General features: G+C 56.7%; 1 protein-coding gene across 2 annotated transcripts; it reads left to right on the top strand.

The window, feature by feature from the left end:
• The first annotated feature begins 520 nt into the window (after positions 1 to 520).
• On the top strand, positions 521 to 26,128 carry C21H16orf74 (chromosome 21 C16orf74 homolog). 2 transcript variants are annotated; one of them, XM_032464500.1, is made up of 4 exons: positions 521 to 718; positions 8,834 to 8,878; positions 23,086 to 23,226; positions 25,592 to 26,128. In XM_032464500.1, the coding sequence occupies exons 2-4, from the start codon at positions 8,851 to 8,853 to the stop codon at positions 25,648 to 25,650; spliced, it is 228 nt and encodes a 75-aa protein (XP_032320391.1). In that variant the 5' UTR covers positions 521 to 718; positions 8,834 to 8,850; the 3' UTR covers positions 25,651 to 26,128. The 2 variants fall into 2 exon arrangements, with proteins under 2 accessions (XP_032320391.1, XP_032320392.1); XM_032464501.1 differs by lacking the exon at positions 8,834 to 8,878.
• Positions 26,129 to 27,806: the final 1,678 nt, after the last annotated feature.

Raw genomic sequence — 27,806 nt, 5'->3', positions numbered from 1 at the left:
GGGCCCAGGGCAGGGGTGGGAGGCGGGGGGAGGGGGAGTGGCGATATGGTGGAGCCTTTCACTTCTCCCCTCCCCTCTCTGCAGCCTGGAGGTGGGGCCCTCTCAAGCACGGCCATCTGGTATGGGGGAACCCCCGAGGCCCACCTTCTACCACCCAGGGGTGCATGGCCGGAGCCTGGTACGCAGCCTTGGGGAGGGGCGCGCTGTGGAGAGCCCCCCCACCTCCCCGGCCGCTGCGCAAACTTGCCCCGGCTTTCACCCCTCAAACTCACCCGCCACCTTAACCTTACCCCTCCCCGCACCCCGCTTCCCGGCCGGCGAGAGGAAACTAAGGAGGGCAGGGGTACTCCAAGAAGCCGGAGGCCGGGCGCTGGGCGCGCCCCTGGCTGCTCCCCAGGGAGGTGGCGGGCCCGCGCCGCGCCCCCCGCGCCCCCCGCGCCCCCGCGCCCCCGACCGGTGCGATCCTGCGCCCGAGGGCGGGGCGGGGCTGCTGTCAGCTCCGCCCCCCCGGGGGCCGGGCGGGGGGAGGTGTGCGCGCGGCGGCGGCGGCTGCGGCCCGGAGCCCGGCCGCGGCGGAGCGGGAATCCCCGCGCACTGCCCGGCCCGGGCCATGACCCCCGCTGCTCTCTGTTGCAGGCTCGTCGCCGCGGCCCCTCGAGCCAGGCCGCCGCCTCCACCAGCTCCCGGGCGGGCCCCGCAGTGAGCCTATCAGGAAGCGGTGAGTGCCCCGCGCCGCGCGCCCGGGTGCCTGGCAGGACGTTGCCCACCCCACCCCTTCTAGAAGACGGTGCTCTTGCTGAGAGCCGCAGACCCGCGGAGCAGCGTCCACGCCCCACCAGCTCCCGCGGCGGGAGGGGCGCCCCGGGGAGCGGTGCGGGACCCTCGCGGGTTCGGGCGTCCCCTCAACTTTTGCAGACTTTTCTGCGGAGACGCGGATTTGGGGAAACTTAGGCCCTCTGTGGCCGGGTTACAACTTACACTGGGCGGGGGGGGGGGTGGTCCCCGCGCGTGGAACGCTCTGGCCCCCTACTCTCCACCTGCGCCCCGCGCTGTCACGAGTTCCTGGGGAATGGACTAGACCGCCATTCCTGAAAGCTGGAAAGCAGCCCGGCCGGGGGGTGGGGGCAGGAGGCCTCAAGAGGAACCATTTCCCCTCTATCGAGTATTTCATAATGTATTATTTATGCACCGCCTCACTTAGGGGCCCCCTTCGCTCCCAGGGCATCAAAGCGGGTTTGCAACCGCAAAGGGCGACCAGTGTGAACGCGCTCGCGACTTCTCTCAGCCGGCTGAGCTCAGCGGAACCGGGGATAGGCACTCATGGCAAAGTGGGACCCGCCGCCCCACAGGGCCAGGCTGGTGGGCAGGGTCAGGGCCGTGGGGACTTCTCTCAGAGTGCCCCCAGGCTGTTAGGCCGCGACGGAATCAGAGAAGTCTGTACAGGCTGAGCCACCTCTGCCTCACTGAGAAAGAGGGAGGAGGGGAGTGGAAGGCAGCCTGATGGAGGAACTTCTCTGATACAGCAGTCTTTGTGGAACAAACACCTCATCTTACAGATGAGGAAACTGAGGCTCAGAGAGGCACACCTGGATTGGCAGGCTATGGCCTTTCCTGCACAGCCCCCAAAGGTGCTTGCGGAGCCCACGTCCCAGGCTGGGCTAACTCCACAAAGCACTTCCTTACCTGTCCAGGCCACACCCACCTTGGGTTCTGGGTCCCCACCCTGGATAGGAGGGAGGCAGTGTATTTATGGAAACACTTAATCCCCCTGCCAGGCCCAAGGAGGCTGAAAGCTCTGCCAGTTTAATCTCCTCTCCCTGGAAGCCTTTCTCTTGCCAGTGGGGCGCTCTCAGTGGGCCCTGAGCCCAAGGTTTAGATCACCCCTGGAGACTTGAATGGGAACTTCCCCTCAGTGGACACGGAAAGACAGCGATACCTAACGTTTATTGCACTGAACGCTGGTGCCCATCACCTGCGTTTTCTGTTTTCCTTCTCTGACCATACATTGTTGTTATCCCCATTTTACAGATGAGGGCACAGAGACTTGTAAAGATACAGTGACTGATCCCAGGTCACAGGGCGGGTATGTGGCAAGGCCTGGCCTTGAACCTCTAGCCCTCATAGTGTAGGAGGTACACCAAGTACACACATCCTCCCATGAAAATACTGTTAAGATATACACACAAGAATAGGCACACATTGAAAGTGCACACTCAGATCAAGAAACAGAAATTCCCCCAGAATTCCCTCTTGCCCGTTGCAGCCACAGTCTCCCCTGGGAAGCCAGGGGGTGGTGCTGGGTCTCCCACAGACAGTGCCACACTTTTTGTTTGGTGCAGAGAACAAGTTGTCTTTTCTCTTTGCGTTGCAAACCTGTCGTGGCGGGGTGGGGGAGTGGGGGGTTGGTTGGAGCTGGCAAGCCCTCACTGCTAAGGGCTGGTAGTTTGTGGCTCCTGACTTCAAGGGTGCTGTAAAAACAATGACATGTTTCCTAATTAACCCCATGATTAATTAACCATTAACCCAACTTCCAATAGAATACCCCTTTATTTTTAAATTAACATTTTTGGGGGAGGGAGGGTATAGCTCAGTGGTAAAGCACATACTTAGCATACATGAGGTCCTGGGTTCCATCCCCAGTACCACCATTAAAAAAACAGAACAAAACTCTGAAAAACGTTTTTATGGACCTATAATGTATGGAAAGTTGCACAAACCGTGAGTGTTGCACTGGATCTCACAGAGGCCCAGAGGGGCACTGGGCAAGTATTTAGCTCAGGCTTACATGGCTAATCAGTGGAAGCCCACAGCTAGACTGCCAGGTGGCCCAAGACCCTGCCCAATGACAGCAAAGCAGGTGGGGATTTTGGTGGGCACCTTGCCCCACCCCACCCCCACCCTCTCTCTCTTCCTGTTGGGCCGCTGTGGGCCATTCAGTTGCGGGGCCTCCCCAAGCAGCCTCCTGCAGGTCTGTAGGCTAAAGCCAGGGAGACGCTGGGGTTTGCACTCTGTACCAGGATGGGAGGCGAGTTAACGCTTGTAGCATCTGTTCCCTGCACAGTCCCTTTGGCTGTTATTGTAGGGATTCTGATCCCGTGGCAAAAAGAAAGTGCCTTAAAAAAAAAAAAAAGGGGAAATGGGGGAGGGTATAGCTCAAGTGGTAGAGTGCATGTTTACCATGCATGAGGTTCTGGGTTCAATCTTCAGTACCTCCTCTAAAAATGAGCAAATAAATCTATTTACCTCTCCCCTCTACAAAAAAAAAAAAAAAAAAGAAAGAAAAAAAAAAGAAGAAAACCAAAACGTGCCATGTGCCTGCTGGGAGGCCCGACTGGCCATTCTGCCAGTACCACCTTCCTGGTGTTTGCTGTGAGGAAACAGGCACAGAGAGCTTGCCCAGAGTCCCCCAGCTGGGCATGGGAGCTGATTCCATTTAGTCTGGTGGGTCCACCCACCCGGGCACACTGTCACACTCCTCAGCTGTGACTCTTCACCCCTGCCCTCTCCTTGGTCCTCAAGTGGGATCTTTGGTAAGGATGTGAGGCTCCGTGCCCCGTGTTGAGCCATGACCTCCACGGGGCTATTCTGATTTCATCTGGGGGTTGATTCTGCAGAGACCAGGATCAGATCTCTCACCTGACCCTGCCTTTCCCTCGCTTTCCCTCCCTAGGCCTGCATGGTCTCATCTGGGAACCCCTCGTCTGGGTAGGGTCACCAGGGTTAGCAGAGCAAAATACAGGGTGCCCAGTTCAATTTGAAGTGCAGATCAGCGGTGGGTAATTTTTAGTGTATGTCCCATGCTGTAGGGGCATCCCGTTTTTATATGGCAGCCACTTCCAGTTCCAGATCTGTGTGATTCATTCCGGGAAGGGTTCAATCCGTCCCCCAGAGCCCAACCTTCAGGAGCCCCAAAAAGAGAAACTGCAGGGAACTGGCCAGCGTTGGAGCCAGAATTCTAAAAGCAGTGTCCCTTCTGGCCCTGAGTGGTTCTTGTGTCTCCCACACGCAGGGCTCCATCTTAATTACTTTTTACTTTGTGCAGAGAGCACGTAAGTTGGCTGTTCTCTTCATGTGGCAGGCCTGCGGGGGGTGGGGGAGAGAGCTGGTAAGCACTCCCTGCCGCGGGCTGGGGGCTGGCGGCTCTTACCTTCAAGGCATCTATACAGGCTGTAACAGACAGCCTGGCCCTGTGGGTCCTTTCCCCTGGAGATGCTCGGGGCTGTAGAGAGGCTGTGTGGTATGCAAGCAGCTCTCCATTTATTTCGCCGGCTTGGGGAGGGGCAGACCCCTGCAGGAGGAAGTACCGGTTTATCTCTGCCCAGGACTGAGAGGAGCCTGTCAAAGTGGCCATTTGGCGGTGGGGAGGGTTTTTTTTTTACCGGGTACAAGAAAGAACCTGTTCTCCTTCAAGCTGTTGTGCAAATAATTAACAATCTGATGTTTTGAAGGGGACGTAAACAGAGCCCGATTCAATAGGAAAGAGAAATTCTCACCCCCTGCAAATGTGTGAAAGAAAGAGAACATTTATACCTAATCGCACGGTTCTCTTGGGCCCCACTGCTTTCCCAGCATCTTGCCAAGCTAAGGGGGCCCTCTCATTAAGTTTTCTTTCCTCCCATTAAATCTTCATTTTCTAATTGTAAACATGTGTATCTTGGTAACAAATTCAGACAGTAGACACCAGTGCATGTGGAATGCTGGCGCACTGAGCGGTGGAGGGGTCGGGGGCTCGGCCTCCCAGAGCTGCTGCTCTGAGCCCCATTCCCTCATCTGTAAGGCAGGGGTGACGATCATGGTATCTTGGAGGGTGGAGTTAGGGTTAGGGTTAAATTTCTGTGATGAACTCAGCCAGGACTCCACCTGTTGAAAGCATTCACTCGATATCTGTCAGCTGTCATGGTGGTGCCACTGAAGTTCATGGGGTAGTCACCTCCGTCCCCACAGTTAGGCGTCTGGCTTCCATTCGGACGGAGGGAGAATCACGCTTTCACACCTCCTTCCCAGACATCTCATCCCGTTTACAGGAGGGGGCTTCTCCTGTGAAAGCATCTGTCGTCTCTGCAGGGGGCTGGCCCTGCCCCAGTACCATCCTCTCGAAGCCCTGTTCATGGAGGGAGTGGAGTGGGCAGGGCTCTGTCCACAATCCTACATAAATTGCCCCTGGGAGCGCTTCCTCCTGATGCAAGAGGCCGCACCTCGGAATCAGGGACTACAGGACAGCACCGGCAGAGGAGCACTGGATCGTGACATTAGGATGCTGATAGTGAGGTGATGAGAGTGACGACTCTCCTAGGCCCTGTCCTGGAGGCTGGGTCAAGATGCCTGTTTTACAGGGTAGGACACGGAGCCTGGGGGCCAGAGCATCAGCATCTCAGACTCAGAGAGGGCAGTGACTGGCCTAAGGTCACACAGCTCCTACACACCCCCGGTTCCTCCCAGCCACTCCCACGCCCACCGCCTTCCTTCTGTGTTTGTGGGGAGTTACAGCAACAGGCACTGGGATAAGAAAAGTCAATTTGTGAAAGCTCCATTCAGGAAATTTAGAAACCTGAAATAGAAGCGCTCCACGTAGACGTGACCTCTAAATGCAGAGTCTGCCTGCCCCTGCCCCCCGGTGTCCCCTGATCCACACTGCGGCCACTCCCAGGTCCTCCTCCTTTATTGACTTCCTTCTTTCCCTGAGTGTTTTGAGATAGCTTTTTTTCTTAAGTCACTAGGCAGCTTTGGGGGCAAAACCTATGCATTTGGGACTATTTTCTGGGAGGTGCTGCTCCAGGCACAGTGTAACACAGAGCCTCCCCCGAGCCAGAGCCCTGTCCCGGCCGCCCCTCCAGCCCCGTGGGAGAGGTTGCAGGAGAGCAAGCCGCAGCCTGGGTGCCGCTGGGGGGTGGCGGCGCCGAGCAGAGGCAGAGGGACTCCACTTTTCTTTCCTCCGTTGAGTTCTTCTCTTGAAATAGTTTTGAGCTTGCAGGAAGGCTGCAGAACAGGAGATGCGACGAGCATCCTCCACCAGACATGAAGCTTTCCCCGCAGTTGTTTTCTTTGTCTGCCTGCTTGCGTGTTAATGATCCCTGGCTGAGCTCTTTGAGGGTTAAGCTGCAGAAATGATGGCCCTTGGCCACAAACACTTCAGTGTGTTTCCTAAGACTGAGGACCCTCTCTTACAAAAATCCAGCCCAATGATCAAAATTAGAAAACTCAACATTGGCCCCCTACTGTCACCTCCTAGACAGTTGTCTTTCTTTTGACCATTTTATTACTTTTCCAACTGACACAAAAGTATGTGATGAACTTCCATCTCCCAGCTGCAGCAGTGGACAGCACCCTGTGCCCTCCCCCTCACTGTTGTTGTTTTTCTGGAGTATTGTACAGCAGAGTCCTTCATCACGTCATCGTCAGTGAGGACTTTAGCATAAATCGTTTTTACAAACTGTGGGGTGGGATGTCGTAAAATCTATTGGGTGGGCTGTGATCAACACTTACCCAGGACCAAGTGGAAGAGAGCAAACTGTAAACTCAGAGTGCGCTACACGCAGCGTCTGTATGGTTGTGATGTTAAGGGTGGCCATCGGGTCCTGGGTTTTATCTGTTGATGGTCCTGACCTCAGAGCTGTAGACCCCTTGGCAGGAGACCCAGGCTGGGTGGGGTCGGGTGGGGTCATGGAGAGAGAGAGAGCTAAGCTGAGGTTGGAAATATGGGCTTCGAATCCTGACCTCGCCACCTGCTGCCCATAGGACCTTTTTGCAGGTTAACTGACTTCTTGGTGCCCGTTTTCCCATCAGCAAAGTGGGGATAGAATGGTCCAGTCTCAACGGGCTGTTGTAGGGATTAAGTGACCGTGAGTCTCTGTGAAGGAGCTCAGAAGGCTGCTGGGCACACGCGGATGCTCAGGAGAGGTGCCCATTACTCCCCCAGGCCTGGTCTGGGGCTCTCTTTCTGCAGCGCCAGCATCCCCCACCTTTCCCCTGAGGGAGGACACACTTTCCCTGGCATCTCATCGTGCACATTAGAACATTAGACTCCCCTCCCCAGGGGCTTTTGAAAATCCCAGTGCCAGGCCACACCCCAGGCCAGTTACCCGGAATCTCTAGGGGAGGGGCCCAGGCGTCAGTTTTTTTACTTCAGGTGCCCAGGCTCCTAGTTTCCGGCCCAGAGCAGAGCTGCTCCCACTTTGACCAGCACGTGGATCTCCAGGGGCTTTGTCAAATGTCTAGCCTGGCTCAGTGCAGCCAGGTGCGCCTGGGTGCTGCACTGTGGCTGCTGGTAGTGAGGGCCTGGGGAGCCCTGGCCCGCATGGGCCCCTGGAATAAAGACGCTCCTGTGTGCGCTCAGAGTAACTTCTCAACTACGGAACCAGGCTCTGTCCAGCTCAGTTCTGACCCTTCTGTGGCCTCGTGCTGCCTGGACTGCCCACACCCTGGTTCCTCCCATGGGCCACGCCCCTCTTGTGTACATTCTGTTCCTGAGACCTGGGAGGCTGTTTCCTACTTGGTCCACTCCTGCCTGTCTTCAGGGACATGGTCCCTAGGCCTCCCAGGCTGGGGCAGGAGCCCTCCTCTGTCCTCCTGACCTCAGTCGGCTCTCCCTGGGCTCACCACACCTCTGTCAGCTGCTCCACCCCCGCCCCCAATCATCTGAACAGCCTGTATCAGGCACAGGGCCCCATTTGGCCCTATATCCACCTGTGTTGGGTCTTCTGGGACCAGATGCCAGGATGGGAGGTGTGCAAGAAGTGTATTAAGGGACGTAGGGATGGGGGCTGGGAGGTCTGTGCCCAAGGAATGGCAGAGGCAGAGAAGGCAGGAGCAGGGGGCATCCGAGGACCCTTGGCAAAACCAGAGTTGGCCATCGGGGCGCTTGTGTCTCCCAGTATTGACCTGCCTTAGATCCCAGCCTCCGTGCAGGATGAAAAAACTTGCAAGGGTGGGGCTCCCATTCCATCACACCCACATCAGAGGTCTGGGGGTGCTGCCTGTGGCCGTCCCCACCCCCTCACCCACCAGCCTGGCACACTGGTTCTCCCAGGAGTGAGGGGATCCCTGCCCGCAGCCTCTCAGAGACCCAAGGACCCTCCGAGGTGGAAATAAGGGCCTGCAGAGCCTCTGGGGTGGGCCGCAGCCAGGGGTCAGGGCAGTCCTGGGTTGGAATCCCAGCTCCACTCCTTGTAGTCAGCTGGGTGGCCTCAGGCAGCTGCCACCACCCTCTGAGCTTTGATTTCCTCCTCTGTGAAGTGGGGATGGTGATAGCACCTCCTAGCACTGTAACTGAGGCTGGAGAGTCAGGTGCGCCCTCAGGGGCCGCCTGTTTTATCAGCAACTCAGTGCGCAGGAGCCATCACGTTGCAGGAAGAGCATGGGAACGCTGCCTGGGAACACTTTAACACCCATGGGCCAGGGGCTGGGTTCCCTTCCTCTGTTAGATCTCCAAAGAGCCTGCATTTTGGAAGAGGGACAGCATTATAACAGAAGGTGTGCCCATCATAAGGGCTCAGGGCCCCTCCACAGCCCGCCCAAGGGTCCTCTTTTCCCTGAAAGAAAGGCAGGTGGTCCTGGTTCTGCCTCATCGGCCCCGGCCAAGCCGTCACCTGCAACTTCACTGGCTTGGCCGCCGCACTCGGCCTCCTCTGATATATTCAGCTTTGAGGAGGTGCCTGAAAGTTTTTTCTACCAGCACACACCCGTCTGTGAGCAAATTCAGCCCAGATGTAGTCAGTGGGCGCCATCAGGTCGCGGTTTCTCTCTGCCACTACTTCCTGTTGTGCACCCCTCAGTCCGGGGGTGGGGGCCTGGCCGTGTGCGGCCCGTACAAAACAAGCCTCTCCTGTCTCCCCAGGCTGCAGAGGCACCGACATGGGGCTTAAGCTGACCTGCCTGAAAGGTAAGCTCTGGCTCTTCCCCTCCAGCTCTTGTGGGGGGTAGGGCAGGGGCGTGGAGGTGAGGGAGGGAGGCAGGAGTCAGGGGAGACCCAGAGTCCCCAGTGTTGCTGCCTCAGGGTGGGGAGAGGGGACCACCACTGAAGGCAGCACCTGTATACAGTAGGCTGTGCGTAAGTGCGTGTTCTGACTGAGCATTCCTTCAGGGTTTCCCTTTCACTGGAGTCGGGTGATGGGGGAACGTCACCACGCCCCTCACACCTCGGTTCCCCCTGTGGAGGGATTGCTCCCAGGCTGTGCAGAGTAAGGGGGTGAAGGGCTGCGGAGGAAGGTTCCAGGCACACACCGAGGTGTTCGCTCTCCGCCCCGAGGGCCTGCTATCACCAAGGCAGGCAGTCCTGCCTGCCTGCCGGGTACTGGGGAAGGAGGACTGGGAGAAGGGAAGGCCACTGGGAGAGAGTTCCACAAGGACACAGAGTCACTGAGGGCACTGTAGGTGGTGGCCGAGGCAGCCCGGACCTCTGTCTTGTGCTCCGGACCTTTCTGTCCAGCATCTGAAAGACCTGGGGACATCCTAGACCAAGATGGCCCGCACAGACCCCTGGCCCTCCAAGCCCATCATTCAGTGACAAATGCTCCCACCCAGCGTCTCCCCAGCCTGGAATCTGGGAGTCGCCCTGTTAACCCTCGCCCACGTGCGGCGTGCCCCCCAGCCCTGACTCCCCACCTGCCTGTCTCAGGCCGGCCCCAACTCCATCCCTCTGCCACAGGCAGTCAGGAGGTACCTGGGATGAGGGACCAGCCTTCAGGTCCCCTCGCCAGGATGAGGGAACGCCAGGAGAGAGTCTGGTTGGCCCTCAGAGGGGGCGGGGCGTCTTGATGGACAGCTCCTCCAGGGTGGGAAGCAGTGGTTCCCCTGGAGGAGTGGGGGGAGGTGTTTGTTGAGCAGGTGGGCGTCCAGGAGGGTTAGGGGCCTGTGGTTGGGTCCAGAGCCCCAGCCCTTCCCTTAGCTCAAGGACCGACTTCCTTTAGACTTTGCTGTAGAATCTCCCTACAGAATAGGCATTCAGGACAAGCTTTTTTTTTTTTTTGGTTTTTAATTGTAATAAAGCAGACATAATGTAAAATTTGTCATCTTGACCATTTTAAGTGTACAATCCAGTGGCATTAAGTACATTCACATTGTTGTGTAACTATCACCACCATCCGTCTGCAAAACTTTTCCATCTTCTCTGACTGAAACTCTGTCCCCAGTAAACACTCACTCACCCTTCTCCTCCCCCAGTCCCGACACCCACCACCCACTTTCTGTCTCTGAATTTGCCTCCTCTGGGTGCCTCATATGAGTGGAATTATACGGCTTCTGTCCTTTTGTGTCTGTAATGTTCTCAAGGTTCGTCCATGTTGTAGCAGGTGTCAGAATAGTCTTCCTTCTTTTGTTTTCTTGAGGTATTTTATTGAAGTATAGTTGGTTTACTATGTTAATTTCTGGTGTACAGCATCGTGATTCATTTATACATATATATATATATTCTTTTTCAGATTCTTTTTTATTATAGGCTATTATGAGGCATTGAATATAGTTCCCTGTGCTCTACAGTAGGACCTTGCTGTTTATCTGTTAGACTGTCCTTCCTTTTCATGGCTGAATAGTATTCCACCATGCATGTAGACCACATTTGGTCTATCCATTTACCCCTCAACCGACACTGGGCTGCTTCCACATTTGGCTGTTGTGTCAGGACATCTTTAACAAACCAAGATCCTGGAGGGACCTGTGGGGCCACTTTCCTTCCCTTTCAAGACCGGGGGCTCGGCCAGGGGAGGAGACCCAGGAGCTGTAGGTGCTGAGAGTCCCTGGGAGACCTCCCTGCCCCGCCCCCGCCCCCGCCCCCACCCCTGCAGGACTGATGCTCAGGCAGCAGGGAGCTTTTAGAACGACCACCTTCAGGCCCTGGAGGAGCTAAGTGCTGGGTTGGGTGCGGGGCCTGAGGCACCAAGCCAGGGAGCGCATGCATTTTTTATTGCTGGCTCTCTGGGGCTGGCCCACCGGCCTCTCCCACCCCCAGCCACCCCAGCCTTGGTCTCTGGAGGGGATGAAGTCAGCACAGGCTTGGGTGTGACTCAGGGCATGGGCGGGGGGCGGGGGCACAGAACCCCTCACCGCTCTCCCTGTGCTTAGCCGGGAGGACTCAGGCCCACCAGCCCAGGGGTCCTGCATCCTGCTCTGCTGAGCCTTGTTTTTTTGGGATTTGCCCCGGACGGGAAGTGGCGGAGGGCTGGACAGCTGTGCCCCGTGATGGTCACCCTGTCTACGTCCCGTCCCTCGCTGCCCGGTGCTTCCACCTGGCTGTCGGCGCTGGGCAGTGCAGTTCTGTGCGCTGCCTTGTGTTTTTTTGTATTTAACGTGTGGGTGCGAGCGCTGCACGTCTCCGGGCAGAAGCCCCTTCTTGGTTCTTTAAGGCCTCTATTCCGTTCCGCCAAGAGTTGGGCTTTGGACTGTTCACCACATGGAGCTTTTGTGGATAGTGCCATTTTGAACATCTTTGCTTTCTGATTTTTAAAAGTTATTTCTTTGGGATAAATTCCAGAAATCGGAATGACCTGGTCCAATAATAAGGACAGGCAGGTGAATTCTTACTGGGGAGTTCACCTGGGCCAGGCCTGGTTTCGGGCATTCTGAGCTGGTCCACTCATCCGTCCCTTCTCCCGCCATGAAGTGGGTGCTTTGGGGGTTCCCGGTTTCCAGAGGAGGAGGCTGAGGCACAGAGAGGCAGTGCAGTTGCCTGGGGCCACACAGCTGGGACTCAGGATGGGTGTGAACCCAGGCAGGGCGGTCCCAGAGGCCTCGCTCCAGTCACTGCTGGTGTGGCCTCTTTAGAGGAAAACATTTTAATTCAACCTTTGAAGTAACCGCGGTAGCCAGGAGCTTGGTTTACGTGATCTCTTAAGTCTTCCCATTAACCTGTAAGATGGTGTTTTAGTTTCCTGGGGCCACTGTATCAAATGATCACAAACTAGGGGGCTTAAAACCACAGAAATCTATTTTCTCTCCATTCTAGAGGCCAGAAGTCTGGAATCAGAGTGTCAGCAGGGCCAGGCTCCCTCTGGGAGCTCTCGGGGAAGGCCCCCCACCCCGCCTCTTCCAGCTCCTGTGGCTCCAGGCGTCCTTGGCTTGTGGCCGCCTCCCTCCCACCTCTGCCTCCGTCCTCACATGGCCTCCTCCCCTGTGTTTCTCTGTGTCCTGTCTCTTAGGAAGACATCGCAGTCTCCTTTGTCTTCTGAAGATGCCAGTCTTTCGACTTAGAGCCCGTCTTAAATCCAGGGTGATCACATCCCAGGATCCTTAGCTCATTATATCTGCAAAGACCTTATTTCCAAATGAGGCCATATTTTGAAGTTCCGGGTGGATGTGGACTTGGGGGGCGCTTAACCCACCACAAGTTCCTTCACCTCGGAGCCTCCTGCGCGTGAGATGAGAAGGCTCCTCTCTGTCCTGTTGCCTGTCTGCCGGTGCAGTGTCAGCCCCAGGCGGGAAATCACGACAGTGTAACACTGGGGAGAGGACCACAGCTGTGCTGAAATCCTTTTGTTTCTGGTTCCAAAGGAGGGCGGGCACAGGGGTGCACTTTAAGTGGGGTCCTTGTGCTCACGGGCCTGGCAGTAGCAGCTGTGCCCTGTGGGACTGGTCCTCTGTCCAGAGAGCGTCCCCTTATGCCTTCCCATGTAAAGGTGGGCGTGTGCTGGCGTCCCTGTGATCCAAGCCCTGCTCCCTAAGCCACATCCCCTGAGTCACTCATCTCATCCTCACTAAAGCTGGGCAGCGGAGGTAACTTCACAGGAGCGGAGACCAAGGCACAGGGAGCTCCCACTGGCTCCATGCCCCACTGCCGGTCAGGAAGGGCTTGGCTCGGTGGACGGCAGGGAGGGCGCATGGTCTCCCTGATTCGTGAGCACTTTCTGTCCCCGTCGGCAGTGGTGGCCCTGCCGAGGGAACAGCACGGTGGGGCTGTGTGCTTCTCAGTGGGCAGGGGTCCCCGGACCTGCAGCCTCCACGTTACCTGAGAACCAGACAGATACTGAGAATTCTCAGGACCCACCCAGACCTGCTGAGTCAGAAGCTCTGGGGGTTTTTAAGAAATCCCCTTTGGGGGATTCTGGGGCTCAAGGTTGAGAACCACTAGTGAAGTAGCTTTGGAATTAGAGATCCGGGTTCAAATCCCAGTTCAGTCCCTAACCAACTACAACCTTGTGCAGGATCACTTCCCTGCCCTGCCCAAACCCGTCTGTGAAATGGAGTGATGAGTGGCACCATCTCCTGGGCCAAGTTTCAAGAATGATGAGCACTAGAGACGGTGCCCTGGGTTTCCTGGCCCTTGGCGCCTTGCCAATCCAGAGGCAGCCCCAGCCGTGTGGGGACCCTAGCAGGGGAAAGTTCAGCTGGAGGTGTGGGGTTTCCCGCTGCAGCCACCTCAGGGCCCTGGTGTGGTCTCTGGGAGTCCCCAGAGGATGCTAGCTCCAGCCCCTGCCAATTCCAGCATCACCATGGAGACAGGATCCTGCAGATGGGTCCAGGTGAGAACTGCAGGGGCCAGATGCGGGACAGGGAACTGGGGTTTACATCAGCGCGACGGGAGGCCCCCACAGAAGGGAGGGGCAAAGGTGTTCATTTGGCTAATACATTTTGAGCATACCTTAGGGGTTTCATGCATTTGAAGGGAAGGTCCCATGGTGGGACCAAAGACAAATCTCTTAATTTACTGAGCCTTAGTGTGCCCATCTGTGAAATGGGCAGGGGCTTCCTGCCCATGGAGATCCTGGGGAGGGGAGGGTCCCTAACCTCACTGCCAGCTTGGGACCAGCAGGGCAGCATGATTCCTGACCCCGCGGAGCCTGAGAGTGAGAGGAAAGGGAGGTTAATCCTGTGTGTGCCGTGGTTAGGGACCACGACTCCTCTCCCACCTGCTGGGAGACTTGAGGCCCTCCCTCCCTCCTTCGGGAGGACAGCAGGTGCTGGGTTTAGCTTAAGCCTGACAAGGGGCTAAATCCCTGCAGAGAGCCAGGAGGGCTGCAAGCTCTCCCGGGTGGCAGGGGGAGGTGGGGGCAGGGGCGGGGTCAAACTAAGCCCCATCTGCTTCAGCGAGCCCCTGTCTCCTGGGCCAAGATCTGTTCAGAAGTTTCTAGAAAGAGACCTGTATTGGAGCCTACACCTCCCTGAATCGGTGCTTTTTGTTTTTAACTGTGGAATGGGCTCAGTTAGCGCTGCTGGGCCAAGGCTGTTGTTGGGATGGGAGGGCGCGCGTCGGGAGCTGGGTACAGGGCCTGGGGCGTGGTGTGTGTGCAGAAGTGGCCACTGGGGGCCGTGGTTATTGCTAAGATGTGCCCACCCACTCTCCTCACTTTTGAAACATCTTTGAAGCTGCATTTATGCCCGTGAGCCAGGCCCTCCATGGCTGAAGCGATAGTCCTGGCGCCCACCCCGTGGTCACTGACTCAGCCAAGAGTCCCGCACACAAACAGGTAGCTGTCCTCAGTCTGTCCCAGGTGGCAGGGCAGACCGTGGCCTGGGGAGCGCTCGTGGCATCATGCCCACGTGGGCAGTGGGCAGCCGGGCTCCCACGGGTGGGGTTGGGCTTCCGTGTGGTTGTGGCAGGACCTCCACCAGTCCCAGGAGCTCAGGAGCTGAGATGACCCTGCAGAGCTGTCCTGGTCCAGGGGGCAGGGCTCTTACCTGGCATCTCCCGGACATGGGGAGAGCTGTCCCTGGAAGGGTAGGGCTGAGACCAGGGCAAGGAGAGTGAGGCACAGGTCTGGCCTTGAGAGCAGGTGCCTCGGGAAGTAGTGCCCCCTAAGCTTCTTGCTTGTCCCGCTGCAGGCCCACCCAGCTTGATGAACAGCTTTCTTGGGCGGAGGGTAGGTCCTGGGAGGGGCTTAGCCGTGAGCCATCAGCGGGCAGCGCTCTGGGCCGCTGGAGACTATCCTGGGCCAGGAGGGTGGGTCTGGGCTGCACAGCCCAGCATGTACTCAGGCCGAAGACGCAGAGCAGGCCTGGCCCTGCGGACCCCTGACCTTTAAGCCAGAGACCCCAGTCACAGCCACCCACCACAGCCAGCCTTAGCTCCAGGTCACACGCTCTGATAGCCCAGCCATGGGCTTCCCACTTGAGGGTCAGAAGGGTGAGTGGTGCAAGGCAATAGTCTACAGCTGTGAAAAAGGACCAGCAGCTCCACTGAACGCGTAGGAAGCCATTTCCAACACGGGCAGGGAAGGGAAGAGAGCAAGGTGCAGAACGGGGCCTGATGCCGCCGCCGGTGTTGGAAAGAGAACAGGAATATTCCTATGATCGTATGTACACATATATACACAGAATATTCCAGAAGGAAATACAAGAACATGGTAATCATGGCTGTCTCCAAGTGAAGAGGAGCTGGGTGGCTGGGGAGTGAGGTGAGAGCAGGACTCAGGTGGACTTGGGTCTCTCCCAGCTGCCTGTGTCTCTGGCCTGGGGAGGCTGGCTTGATCCCGTTCCTCGGGACTCTGTGGGCTGGACTCCCGGCTTCCCTGGGCTCCCACGACCACACCCTGGGTGGCGGTCCTGAGTGGTTCAAGGAGAAGGAGTGTTCCTGGTGGTGTTCCCATCCCTTTCCTGTCTCTCCAGGCCTATGCTCTGAATTCTCCCGCAGCCCTCTCACTGCTTGTTACCGTCTCACCTCCTCACCTTGATCAAACCTATCCTGCAGTAGGAGTGCCCTACCTTCCACTTTTGACCATTCCACCTCCTAAATCCGTCTGTGTCAACATCTCCTCAGAAAATGTTTTATTTCTCTTTTTAATTATTTTTTTGACTGTGTAAACCACCTTCAGGGTACAGAACGTAAAATGTGCAGAAGGATCTGTAGTAAAAGGTCAGCCTGCACTCTCCTCTCTCCCAGCCACCTGCTTGGAAGCAGTCGTTGTTACCTCCCAGTCTTTGGTCCGCTCTGCTGTCTGGCTGCACCGCTCTCAGGCCTCTGCCACCCACAGCTGGGTGGACACGTCCCTGTCCCCGGGATCCAGGCACCCCCAGGATAGCACCACTCACCTCCTTCCTCTGGGACTAACTGGAATCTACTTGCTTAATTGCACAGTAATAACAGTAATGTTCTATTCATAGCAGTAATAACTGTTAATAGTAGCAATAACGATATGGCCCCACTAAACACCTGCTACTGGCCATGCTGCCCCAGACCCCTGCCGCCTGATGTCCCATGTCCTTACACATCTTTCTTCTGGCAGGGGGCCAACCACACGTAGCTCCTTTGCAGCCAAGGAAACAAAGGCTCAGAGAGGGTCAGCAGCTTGCTTAGCTCACACAGCTGGCAAAGGGCAGACTCGGGGAGGCCAGCCCCTCTGGCCCAGGCCATCCCAAAGCCCCTTCCCGTGGCTCCAGCCATGTAGGTGTGCAGGGGGCCACTCGGGACAGAGGAAACCAGCAGCTCCCAGGCACCTGCTCTGAATGCCCAGATATGGTCTCAGTCACTAACGGCTCTGTCCATGGTTCTCAGCTCTGCGGGGATCTTGCCCCCCACTGGATAGAGTTGCCAGATTTCGGAGGAAAAAATACTGTAAAACAGGCTGCCCAGTTACATTTGAATTTCAGATAAACATGAACTCATTGTCAAGGATAAGTATGTTCCCCATATTGCCTGGGATATACTTATACTAAAAAAGTGTCTTGCATCTTACTTGGCAACCCTGCCCCCAGGGGACCCTTGCCAACGTCTGGAGACATTTTTTTGTCACAAATGACAGGAACTGCAGCATCTTGAGGCCGGGCATGCCGCTCAGCGCCCTCCAGTGCCTGGGACGGCCCCGCCACCAGGAATAACCTAGCCCCAAACGCCAGCGGCACAAAGGCCTAGGACCCTGAGCTGCGCACATCGCGCTTTTCCCACCGGCCAGGCAGGTGCCAAGTGCTTTGCGGATTTTCTTTGACTTCAGGTCTCACCGTCATCCTCTGAGGGCAGGTCTATCCCTGAGTCCATTTTAGAGACAGGTAGACTGAGGGCCAGGAGGAGGCCCGCTTGGCCCAGCACACAGTGGAGAGGTGATGGAGCCGGATCTGGCTCATCTGAGCCCTCACCCTGTGTGGCCGAGACCCCGAGTAGCCTTCCAGAGGGGCTGGTGCTGGGAGGAGTGAGGACCATCTGCCGGAGCCAAAAAGGGCTGGCGGGGAGGGAGGGACTGCCCGAGTCCAGGCGGAGGCAGGAAAGCAATTGCAGCCCAGGGAGGCGAACGCTTTCCCCACCTTGTTGGGCCGGAAGCGTCTCTCTATCTCTGGCTCCTCCTCCCAGGTTCTCTCCAGCAGCTCATCATCCCTGACGCAAGCTGGGGCTTTTTCCTTAATTAAAAAGAGATTTAAAACATCCACTGCCATCTCCATGAGGCCCTGGCTGCTTGGAAAAGGTAAAACCCCCTCCCACCCTGGCTTCATTTGTAATAATGCAAAGCTTTTCCCTTAATTGGAATTAAAAAAAAAAAGATTATGTGCATCTGGAACCCTCAGAGGCATTTGTCAGTTTGTTGTTTTGAAAGACCTGCACTCAATCCAGATACTCCATCATCTCTGAGGAATTAGTGCCAGCCCCAGCCTCCGCCCAGCCCCAGGGCCTTTGTGCATGCTGCCACTGACCTGAGTGCCCTCTCCATGTCTCTCCCGCCGCTCCTGCCACTCCCATCTCTTCCCTTGGGGAAGCCTTTGCTGAGTCCCCAGGTCTTGCTCCTTCTTCCTCCTATCACTGGCCCAGGCTCTGGAAAGTATTTTTTGCTTCCTGGCCCCCAGGAGGGCAGGCTTTGCATCACATCCCCTGCGATTTCTTTGTGCCTCAGTGTGTCCATCTGAAAGATGGGCTTCTCACATTGCCAGCCTCACTGGGAGGACCAAATGATGAATCCCTGCGAAGTGCTCACGCAGCCCCCAGGCTCCCGTGAGCACTGTCCTCCCAGCTCAGCAGCAGGGGCCCCTCCCAACAATGGCTTGGATAATAGGAGACCCTCCCTATTAATTTTTCTGGCCTCCTCTGAGATCGGGGTCCCAGTTTGCTGCTGGGGCCTGAAGCAAAAGGTGGAGGAAGGCAGTGGGGGTGGGAGCAGAGAAACATCTGCTGAGACTGTGTTGTGCTCTGCTGTGTCCCCAGCACCTGGAACAATGCCCAGCGCACAGTAGGTGCACAACAGATGCCTGTTGACTGAGCACCTCCCCTGGGCCCAGCTCTGTGCTGGGGGCTTATCCCCACGCAGCAAGGGAAGGGGGCATCCCCTCACTGTGCAGGTGAGCAAGCCAGTGGAGCGAAGTCAAGCAGGGCAGCAGGACGATGGGGAGTTGACTCAGTTTTTCTTCCTTCCCGAGCCCGTGGCCATGCCAACTCAGTGAGGAAAAGGGTCTCCGAGTGTTAAGTTAGACCCAGGAATATCTTGTCAGAGTCACCCCACAAACAGCATTGAGCCTGATGCCAGCTGTGTGACTGCAGGGGTGAGACGAGATCCCTGACCTGCACTGGGGATGGGGGGGCGACACCCAGTAGGTGCTCAGTATTGGCTGAGTCAGTGACTAAGTGCTAAGGTTGGGCTCTCATGCTATTAATAACGGCTCACGTGGATCGTGCACGGCAAGGCTGGCTCTGTGGTTTCCTCACCGGCTAAATGGAAATAGCAGTCAGACCCCTTGGCTCTTCTTAATGCTCTCAGAGCCCCCTGGAGGTGGGGACTATTAAGTACCCCACTTTGCAGGTGAGGAAAGAAGGCCCTGGCTGCATTGAAGCCCAGGAGTACATTCTGGCCTCCTGCTGCACTGTGGGCTCAGCAGGACCACTGTGTGTGATGATGCTGTGGGGGAGAGTGGATGTGGTCCCCAGGACGTGGTCTCTGAGCTGGCACCAGGGTGCTGATCGAGCGCCATTTTGGAAAGAACCAGCAGAGGGCGCCCTTAAGCCACGCTGCCTGTAGAGGGGCTGCACCTGCTCTTGGCTCCAGCCCTGCAAGGCTGTGGCCTCTGGGTGGCCTAGGGGCCAGGAATGGTGCCTTGTCCTCTGAGCCTAGGGTGTCCTGAACAGAGAGCTTCTGAAAGATGAGAAGTGGTGTGGCTGATCCCAGAAGAGGTGATGTGGGTGCTCAGGCCCTGAACCATCTGGCCTCTGCATGTCCTCAGACACGTCACCTCCCTTCTCTGAGCTTCAGTTTTCTCACTGGAGAGTGGCCATGGCCCCAGCATCTGCCCTGAGGGATGGAGTGAGGATTAATGCTATAGGGGGAATGGCGTACTCAGCCCAAAGCCCAGCATGGGGGATGCTTCAGAAGGGGCGGCTGATCTCTGGGAGGTGGCAGCAACCTTCACCTGTCCCGGTATTTACCCCCCAGGGCCCCAGCCAGCTGGCTCACCTTGGCCACTTCTCACACACTGGGCAGCCACGCGCCCCACGCCCAGTGTTGCATTCCTAGAAGGTTGGTGTCATAGCTCCACTTTCCCAGCCGGGGATGCCGCGGCTGGGAGAGGACGGCCTCGTGTTCCCAGGCACCCTCGCTCTGGGTTTCCAGCTCCGGTTGTTAGGCTCCCATCAGAGCCTGTTGAAGTCCTGGTGGCCCGTGTAGAGCGGTGAAATCAGGCCCCCTGGGAGCAGGATCCCCCCAACTTGGTATATTTTTTCAACTTCCTACATGGTTGTAGGAGGCAGCCACGGTGGAAAACCACTGCCCTGGAGCCGGGCAAGGGCAGAACCAGGTTTCAGAGGGATTCCGCCTGACCTTATGTCACAAAGCCTCTGTGTTCCAATCACAGGAAGGCCAGCTCCAGGAGGCCAGGGCTGTCTGGCCCAGCCGGCTCCGTCTCCAGCATGGAGAACTGTGTGTGCCCCAGAGCAGGGGCCTGGTCAGGACTGGTGACAGCCACCAGCCCAGAAGCTTCCTGTGCAAGCTCCTCTTTGCATTGTCTTCAGTAGCTCTGAGGATCTGGGATTCACTGCCGGCCTCCTCCCTCCTCAGGGCCTGGCCCCCTGGAATCCCAGCCAAGCCCTTCCCCTTAGGAAATGGGTTCTTAATGGCCCGAGACCAGCACATAATTAACAAATAACAATTCCGGCTTTAGCACAAATGAACTTCTTGTCTGGGACAGGGTTGGCATTTGTTTTTAATCCCCAGAGTCGGCCTTATCTCCTGAGAGCTGTTTCCTCCTGCTCAGCCACCTCTGCTCTGAGGCTGGGCCGCCCAGGAGGATTGAGAGGGGCTGGGGTCCCGGCATCCTTCTTTCCCACCTCTCCTCCCTTCTCTTCCCCATCCTCCCCATCTTCCTCCCCTGTCCTCCTCCTCCCCTCCCTCCCCCACCTCCTTCCTCCCCCTCTCCCCTCCCTCCCCTCCCCTCTCCCTCCCTCCCCCTCTTCCCCTCTCCCCCTCCCTCCCCTCTTCCCCTCCCCCTCTTCCCCTCCCCCTCTCCCCTCCCCCTCTTCCCCTCCCCCACCTCGCTCCTCCCCCTCTTCCCCTCCCCTACCCTCTTCTCTACCTCCAATGTCTCTCCAGGGCCCACCGAGTGACCTGATGCTTCCCGATTAAGAATGTGGGCTTTGCCACAGAACTCCCAGAACAGGTTAAAATGCAGATGTGGGCCCTGGGAGGAGGGTGGCTTTTCTCTGTTAGCATTTATTTTAGGACTTGGGAATATTCAACAAGGAAGGGTCCTAGGAGACAGAGGGGGGAGGCTCCCTGTCACAGATATCAATAATCAGAGCTGGCTTTTGTGGCTGGTGCTCTGAGACGCGCCTTATGGATGATTCTAGAGGAAACTAGCAAGAACTGAACACCCTCTTGGCCCCCCTGGCTTGTTGGGCAGGTGCTTCCCAGGAATTCATTCATTCCATTCATTACATTCACTTGCTCAAGCCCACTGCCTGTCACCCCCCTGCAGCCGAGTTTGGGATGTGGGGTTTGCTTTTGGCATTAACGGGCCTCAGGCTTTCCAGGTTCCACTGTTACCTGTTAGAGCACCAGGCATATCCCTGATCCAAACTCTCCAACTCCTGGGTGTTATAGAGCAGGGACTGGCAGACCCTAGCCCATGGGCCAAGTCTAGCTGCCACTCCTGTTTTTTTGTAAATAAAGTTTTATTGGCACACAGCCCCACCTCATTTACATATTGTTTGTGGCTGCTTCTGCGCTCAAGGGCAAAGGTGAGAAGTCGCAGCAGAGACTGCACAGCCCCCAAAGTCAAACATATTTACTGTCCGGCCTTTGCAGAAAGGCTCCCGGCTCTGTTACAGGGTCGTGGTTGCAAGAAGCACCAGCTTTTGGTCAGACAGACTCAGGTTTGGGTTCAGATCCTGCATCTGCCACACACTAGCTGTTCAACTCTGTGCAAGTTCTTACCCTCTCTGGTCCCAGTTGCCACATCTGTGAGTTCGCACCTTACAGGGCAGCCGTGAAGACTGAAGGAGGAAGTGCTTTGGGGGCACCCCATGTCTAGCACGCGTCAGATGATCGTTAAATGCCGACTGTTACAGGGATAACACGATGGCTTCCTCCAAGTGGCTTCTTTTTATTTGCTTTACATTCCGGGTTTCTGTGTAAGATGGCAGGAAGAAATGGCTCTACTGCTTTAAAGAAGGTGTAAAAACCACTGCCTTCAATCAAGTTGGCAGCAGCCTTAGTGGGTTTTGAAGGATAAGTAGGAGCTCACCACCCTGACAAAGCTGGAAGGAGTGTTCCAGGCAGGAGGAGCAGCCCGTGCAAAGGCATGAGAGGGCTGGGGGGCCCAGGGCACTTGGATATCTGTGAGTAGTTTGGGGAGTGTGGGCAGGTGGCAGGGAATAAGGCTTCAGAATGAGTTTGGGCCAGATCGTGAAGGCTGAAAGCTGGGCTGAGGCTGACTAATTTATGATCAACAGTTCCAAAAGTGTATTTCATGACTCAGGGTTTTGTGAGCTGTTAACAGGTGTTCCTCCAAAAACGGACTTGAGGTTATTTAAGTTCAGGAAGCCTAGGGTTAAGCACAATTAAAGCAGCTTCCTTACTGCAGGACTTCTCAGAGCCTTTAATTCTCGAACATGCATGAGGATCTCCAAGAGAAGAATACAGTAGGTGGGATTCAGCCAATAGTCAAATATATGGGGTTCCCAAACTCATTTGATCATGGAATCCCCTTCCTGAGGGAGCCTGAGGAGGCCAGTGTTCCAGGGAACACACTTTGGAAAATGCTGCTTGTAGCTAGCTGTCAGGAGCCAGTGAATGTTCTAAGCAGGTACAAGGTGTGATCACATTTGCAGCTTCTGGCTGTCATTTGGAGAGTGGGTGGATGAGGGATAAGCCAGGAGCAGAGGCTACCTGGAGGCCAGAGGAAAGAGGAAGGATGTCACAGATACCACAGTGGTGGGATCTGCCGGCTTGGTGGTTGATTAAGTTGGCTGGAGGGTGAGGAGGACAGGAAAGAATTGTGGCCGAGGCTGTGGTTTCTGGCAGATGGTGGTGGCACTGACACACGGGAAGAGTGGAAGAAGGGGTCCACGGAGGAGATGGTGCGAGTACTTTTATGTCAGCCGGAGATCAAAACTGGGCTCGGCCGGGTTATCTGCCCTGAGTTCATGGGAGACCATAGGACAGCGAATTCAGCATCTTGAAGCGGACAAATTCCTTGATAAGTACAGCTTAGCAAAACGGACATGAGTAGAAACAGAAAATCCCCATCTCTATTAAAGAAACCAAATTTGTAATCCAAAGTCTTTGCACAAAGAAAATTCCAGGCCCAGGCAGTTTCTCTGCCGAATTCAGCCCAACACTTAAGGACTAAGCAACACTGATCTCACACGGCCTCTCCCAGAAAATAAGTGGTGGGCGCCGGCTCCCCGCACGGCTCCGAGTCACCCGGGCCCATGTTCCGTTTCCGGCCCTGTTTCTTTCATCCACTCTGAGTCCTGTCTTGAGTTACCTACTGTGTGTCACACATGGAGGTGACGTGAGTGAACAAAGCAGAGGAAAGAGACTTAGGCGAGCTGGGGTGGATCACTTCGCCCTCCTGAGACTCGGTTTTCCACCCCTGCGAAGTGGGGACGTGGAACCTTCGGGTCCCACGTTGCTGGTGGCGGGAGGCGGCAGGTGGCGGGAGGGGGCAGGTGGTGGCAGGCAGTTCCCAGCAGCCACTGATGCTTGTCTCTGTCATGTGTGTACATGTGTGTCCCACGACCTGCCCTCTCAGGCTTAAAAATGTGTGTCAGCAGCAGCGGCAGCCACGACGAAGCCCCCGTCCTGAGCGACAAGCACCTGGATGTACCTAACATCATCATCACCCCGCCAACGCCCACGGGCATGATGCTGCCCAGGGACTCCCGGAGGGCAGGTGAGGACCTCTGGCGGCGGGGCGGGTCTGGGGGTCTGGCTGGGCACAGCTCACACGGGCCACATCTGGACTGCATGTCTGCCCCATCTCCAGTTTATTAAAAATTTATACTTGGATCTGCATATGCTTCACCCGTGGGCCTCGCTGTGGCACCAGCCTCAGCAAGACGTGGCTTGTTAAGTAATTAGCCAGACAGCCCCCGCCGGCAGCCGGCCGAGTGATGGCTGGGGCTGGGTGGCCGCTGAGGTGACTGACGGGCGCCCCCCCACCCTGCAGCCAGGGGCCTGGGGCTCCATGTCACTGGCTGCAGTGGTTCAGCTGGACAAGACGGGCTTGGAAACTCACCCACGCCCCGCCTAGGGCTGGTCTCCGGGCCTGGCAGGTGCAGCTCGCTGCAGGGAGAAGAAAGGAGGTGGGATTGTTCCCAGGGAGTGGGTGAGAGGGGGAGGACCCCACTGGCCCCTCTGTGGACACCGGTGGAGCCGGGGCTTCAGGTTGCTTTTATTCATGAGCAGATTTACTGAGCGGGACCTGTGCTGTGTGCTGCGGCTGCTGGTGTTAGTAAGAACAGTAATCGTAATAGTAACAAGTAGTGATTATGGTAGCAGTAAGTGTATTTTTCTCTTGAGGCCTCACAGTAACTGAGTTAGGTCCAGTTTTCATCCCGGTTTATAGATGGGTAAACTGAGGTTCAGGGAGGTTGAGACTCATTCACTGCACAGCTGGTAAGTTGAGATTCAGACCCAGGTGCTGTGATCTGGAACTTGTCCTCCAGACCCCAGGCTAGACGCCCTCTCAGTGTACCATTGTTCAGCCAACTGACCGTCATGGTGTGAGCCCAGCCTGGCCTGTGCAGGGGACACAGGCCAACAAGGCTGACGTGGGGCTCGTGGGGGTCTGGTGGGGAACTCAGGTAGGCTTTTCCAGAAGTTCTCAGTTTGGATGCCCACCAGGGTGAGTGACCTGGAGGAAGCCATGGGCTCTGGGCCAGGCCCCCTGCAGGTTCTGGGGCTGGGCCGTGTTCAGTAGTGACTGATTGCCGTGGGTCACATTCCTGTGTCACCTTTTCAAGTGCCAGGCACTGGGCTAAATGCTTTTCACAAGTCTTATTTAATTCTCATTCCAACCCTATGGGCTGTGAGGATCACCATTCTCTCTACTTTACAGATAGGGAAACAGGTCCAGAGAGGGGCAGAGACTCAGCCAAGGTCACACAGCAAGGTGGGAGAAGAGCTGGGCTCTTGTTTCAGTGTCTAATGAGACAGGTCAGCACAGGCAGCAGAGGCCCAGGCTCTTGGCTCTGACACTAAGCTCCCTTTCCTTTCTGAGCCTCAGTGGCCTCATCTGTAAAATGGGATCATGACCACCTTCCCTGCACCAGGGCCGGAGTGAGTGCAGAGGGGGCTCATGGTTACTCTACACAGTCTGTGGGATGAGAGCCTAGAGGCCCTTGGTGCCCACAGAGACTCCTAAACCCCTTTACGCGTAAGCGGTCCTGGAGTAGGTTGGTGCAGGGGGATCGGCCTCCTGTCCTGTCGGTGGCAGAGCTCAGGTCTGATGCTCTGCTCTTCCCCGTTTAGAAAGGGGTGCAGGAGAAAGGGCACAGGCCATAGAGTCGGGAGCCCTGACCTGGGACCCTGGCCCCGCCAGGCAGCAGCGCATGGCTGTGAGCAGAGGGCTTTGCCTCCCTGAGCCCAGCCCGCCCCCGTCGCACAGAGAGCGACAGCGCCCCAGAGAGGCCGTGAGGATGCGAGACAAGGAGGGCCTGGCTTCCCACCCAGCACGGTTCCTGTGTTGTTGGTCTTCTCACCAGAGATACTTAGGGGAGAAGCAAAGACCCCCAGACCTGGACGGTGCTTCCTTCCGGGCTGTGGGCTCTGAGTGATGATCAGATACCTGGGGGTCCCCCGACAGTGAGGGACTGGGGAGAGGCCTGCCCAGACCACCCTGCTGACCAGAAGCAGGTCTCCCCATCTCTGGGCCTCCACTTCCCATCTAGAATGGGAGGTGGATGTGTTGACCTCCTGTCCAGCCTGGGGCTTGATGGCATCTCCAGGATGGCACTCAGAAGAGGCTGAGCCAGGGTGGGACCCCGGGGGGGTGGGCAACAATCCCAGAGACTTCAGCCAGAGATCTGGGGGGCTCGGCACTGGGTGTGGGCAGAGGATGGGAGGGACGTCCCGTGAGACCCAGTGTGGTTGGGGTCCCCTCTCAGAATCTGCCAACATCACTGCCCATATGTGGAAGGGCTCGAGGCCGTGCTATAAGGCAGGGAGCCCAGGGGCAGCGGCCCTGGAGCTCCCGGGAAGGGGGCCTGGATGTGGTGGGGGGTCCATCCAGATGTTGATTCTCCCTCTGCTCCTAGTGTGGCTGGATGAGACGGGGTCGTGCCCGGAGGATGGAGAAATAGACCCTGAGGCCTGAGGAGGAGGCGTGGGCTGGGGATTCATCCGCACCGGCCCCTGCTCTGGCTGCCCCTCACTCCACGCACCCGGGAGCCTGGGACAGATGCGCTGAGCAGCCGGATGGGAGAACAGCGACTCTGGCACTTGACCAGAGAGGAGTGGCAAGACGCACGGGGAGTCAGCCCTGCCCGCTTCCAGAACAACGTTTCCCAGGCCCCACTAAGTGGGCCAGACTCTAACGCCTACACGTGCTTGCTGACCCCCGGGGTCACGGTGACGGCCATTAGGGTGCCAGGGAGAGGCGTTCTTCTGGACAAACACAGACGCCCAGTGCCCTGGGCCATGCAGATGGCTGCCCAGGAGGTCAGCACACACAAGAACTTCTTACAAAGGACGGGTTCCATTTTTCACAAGTTGTCTTACAGACAGAGAAACAGTCCAAAAGTGATTTATAATTTCCTTTTTGCATTATTATAAATAAAGACCCTGTGCCATGAGCAGTGGACCCTGCTCCTTGGGGGGGCAGAGGAGGTGGCGCACAGAGGAGGTAGGTTTCTGAGAATTGCTTGTCACGGAGGGGCTGGTCCATCTGGTGACGGGTCTTTGGATGGTCTTGGCGCCTCAATTTGCTGATGGCCCAGGAGGCCTGGGTGTGTGTGGCCAAGGGCACGGGCTCTGAAGTCACATGGACCTCGTTCGAGTTCCAGCCCCGCCATGCCTGCGCACAGCCGCAGCATCCTGGCGATGCCGCGTCTCTAGGATGGGAGGTGGTGGGGTTTTTATGAACTTGCTGGTGTCGCCCTCTCCTCATAGACTGCTCTGATCATGCACATGTGTTTCTGTTTATTTTCCGCTGTTTCTCCTGGTCCTGGTTTGCCCACTCTCTCAGCATTCTTCCTGAAGCAGGCCTGAGCCGTGCCTTCGCAAGCAAGAAATGTATCTGGGTGGTGATCCTGGGGTACAGGGGGTTGGGATCGGGGCCCCAAGGCCCCTCTCAGGCCCAGTGATTCACCAGAGGGACTCACAGAACTCGAAGTTTATAGTGGAGTTTATGGTTTATGACAGTGAAAGGATGCAGACCGAGAGGTGACAGCAGGCATGAGTGTCAGCAAAGGCACGCAGGCAGCACACGTGGGGGTCACCCCTCCGGGACGCGCACCGAGCTCATTTTCACCGGGGGTTGGCCACAGAGACGTGCGGTGGCTTCAGTCTCCAGCTTCCCCAGAGGTCAGGCTGATGCTGCGGGACCCAGGCCCACCACAGAGTACACTGTTCAGACTGTCCCATGTGGCTGAGGCCCCAGGCAAACAAAGACACTCCTGTCAGGCGGGATATTCCAAGGGCCGAGAGGTCGCCGCCCAGGAGCGGAGGGCAAAGACCAGAGCTCGGGGGACACAGGAAGGAGGGAGCGTGGGGCTCCCGTCCGTCCGTGCTCCCGCTGCCCGAGGGGAGGAAGGGGTCTGCGCACGTCACCTCCACTGATTGCTGGCCGAGGGCCGCCCCGGGACCCCCAGCACTTCCTGCCGGGCCGCCTGTGGACAGTGGGCTTGCGGAGGAGACACGGGCACACCCTGGCCCGCTGACACGGTCAGGGCCTGCTCCGTGGGTGCACAGCCTGCAGGTCCCAACAAAGCCCACATTCCGGAGGCCCCACGCTTGGTTTCCTGCTCCACTGTTGCCGTCCTGAAATTCTCTTTTTGGTATGTACATACTTCTATTGAAGTACAGTCAGTGTGCTACGTGTCAGTTTCTGGCGTACAGCACAGCGCTTCAGTCATGCGTGACCACGCAGACACTCGTTTTCATGTTCTTTTCCACGTGGGCTACCGCGAGATTCCCTTAGCTATACAGTGTGAACTTGTCGTTCACCTATTTCATGCGTAGTAGTCAGTATCTGCAAATCCCCAAATCCCAATTTATCCCTTCCCGTCCCCTTCCCACCCCCATAACCATAGTTTGTTTTCTATCTCTTTGAGTCTGTTTTTCGTTTTGTAAATAAGTTCGTCTGTCTCTTTTTTTTTAGATTCCACATATAAGTGATATCATACAGTATTTTTCTTACTCTTTCTGGCTTACTTCACTTAGAATGATACTCTCCAGGTCCATCCATGTTACTGCAAATGGCACTATTTTTATTCTTTTTTATGGCTGAGTAGTATTCCATTGTATAAATAC

The sequence above is a fragment of the Camelus ferus genome, chromosome 21 (genome assembly GCF_009834535.1).
Source record: "Camelus ferus isolate YT-003-E chromosome 21, BCGSAC_Cfer_1.0, whole genome shotgun sequence".
In the NCBI taxonomy this organism is placed as follows: domain Eukaryota; kingdom Metazoa; phylum Chordata; class Mammalia; order Artiodactyla; family Camelidae; genus Camelus; species Camelus ferus.
This window is presented reverse-complemented; position numbering and strand designations above follow the sequence as displayed.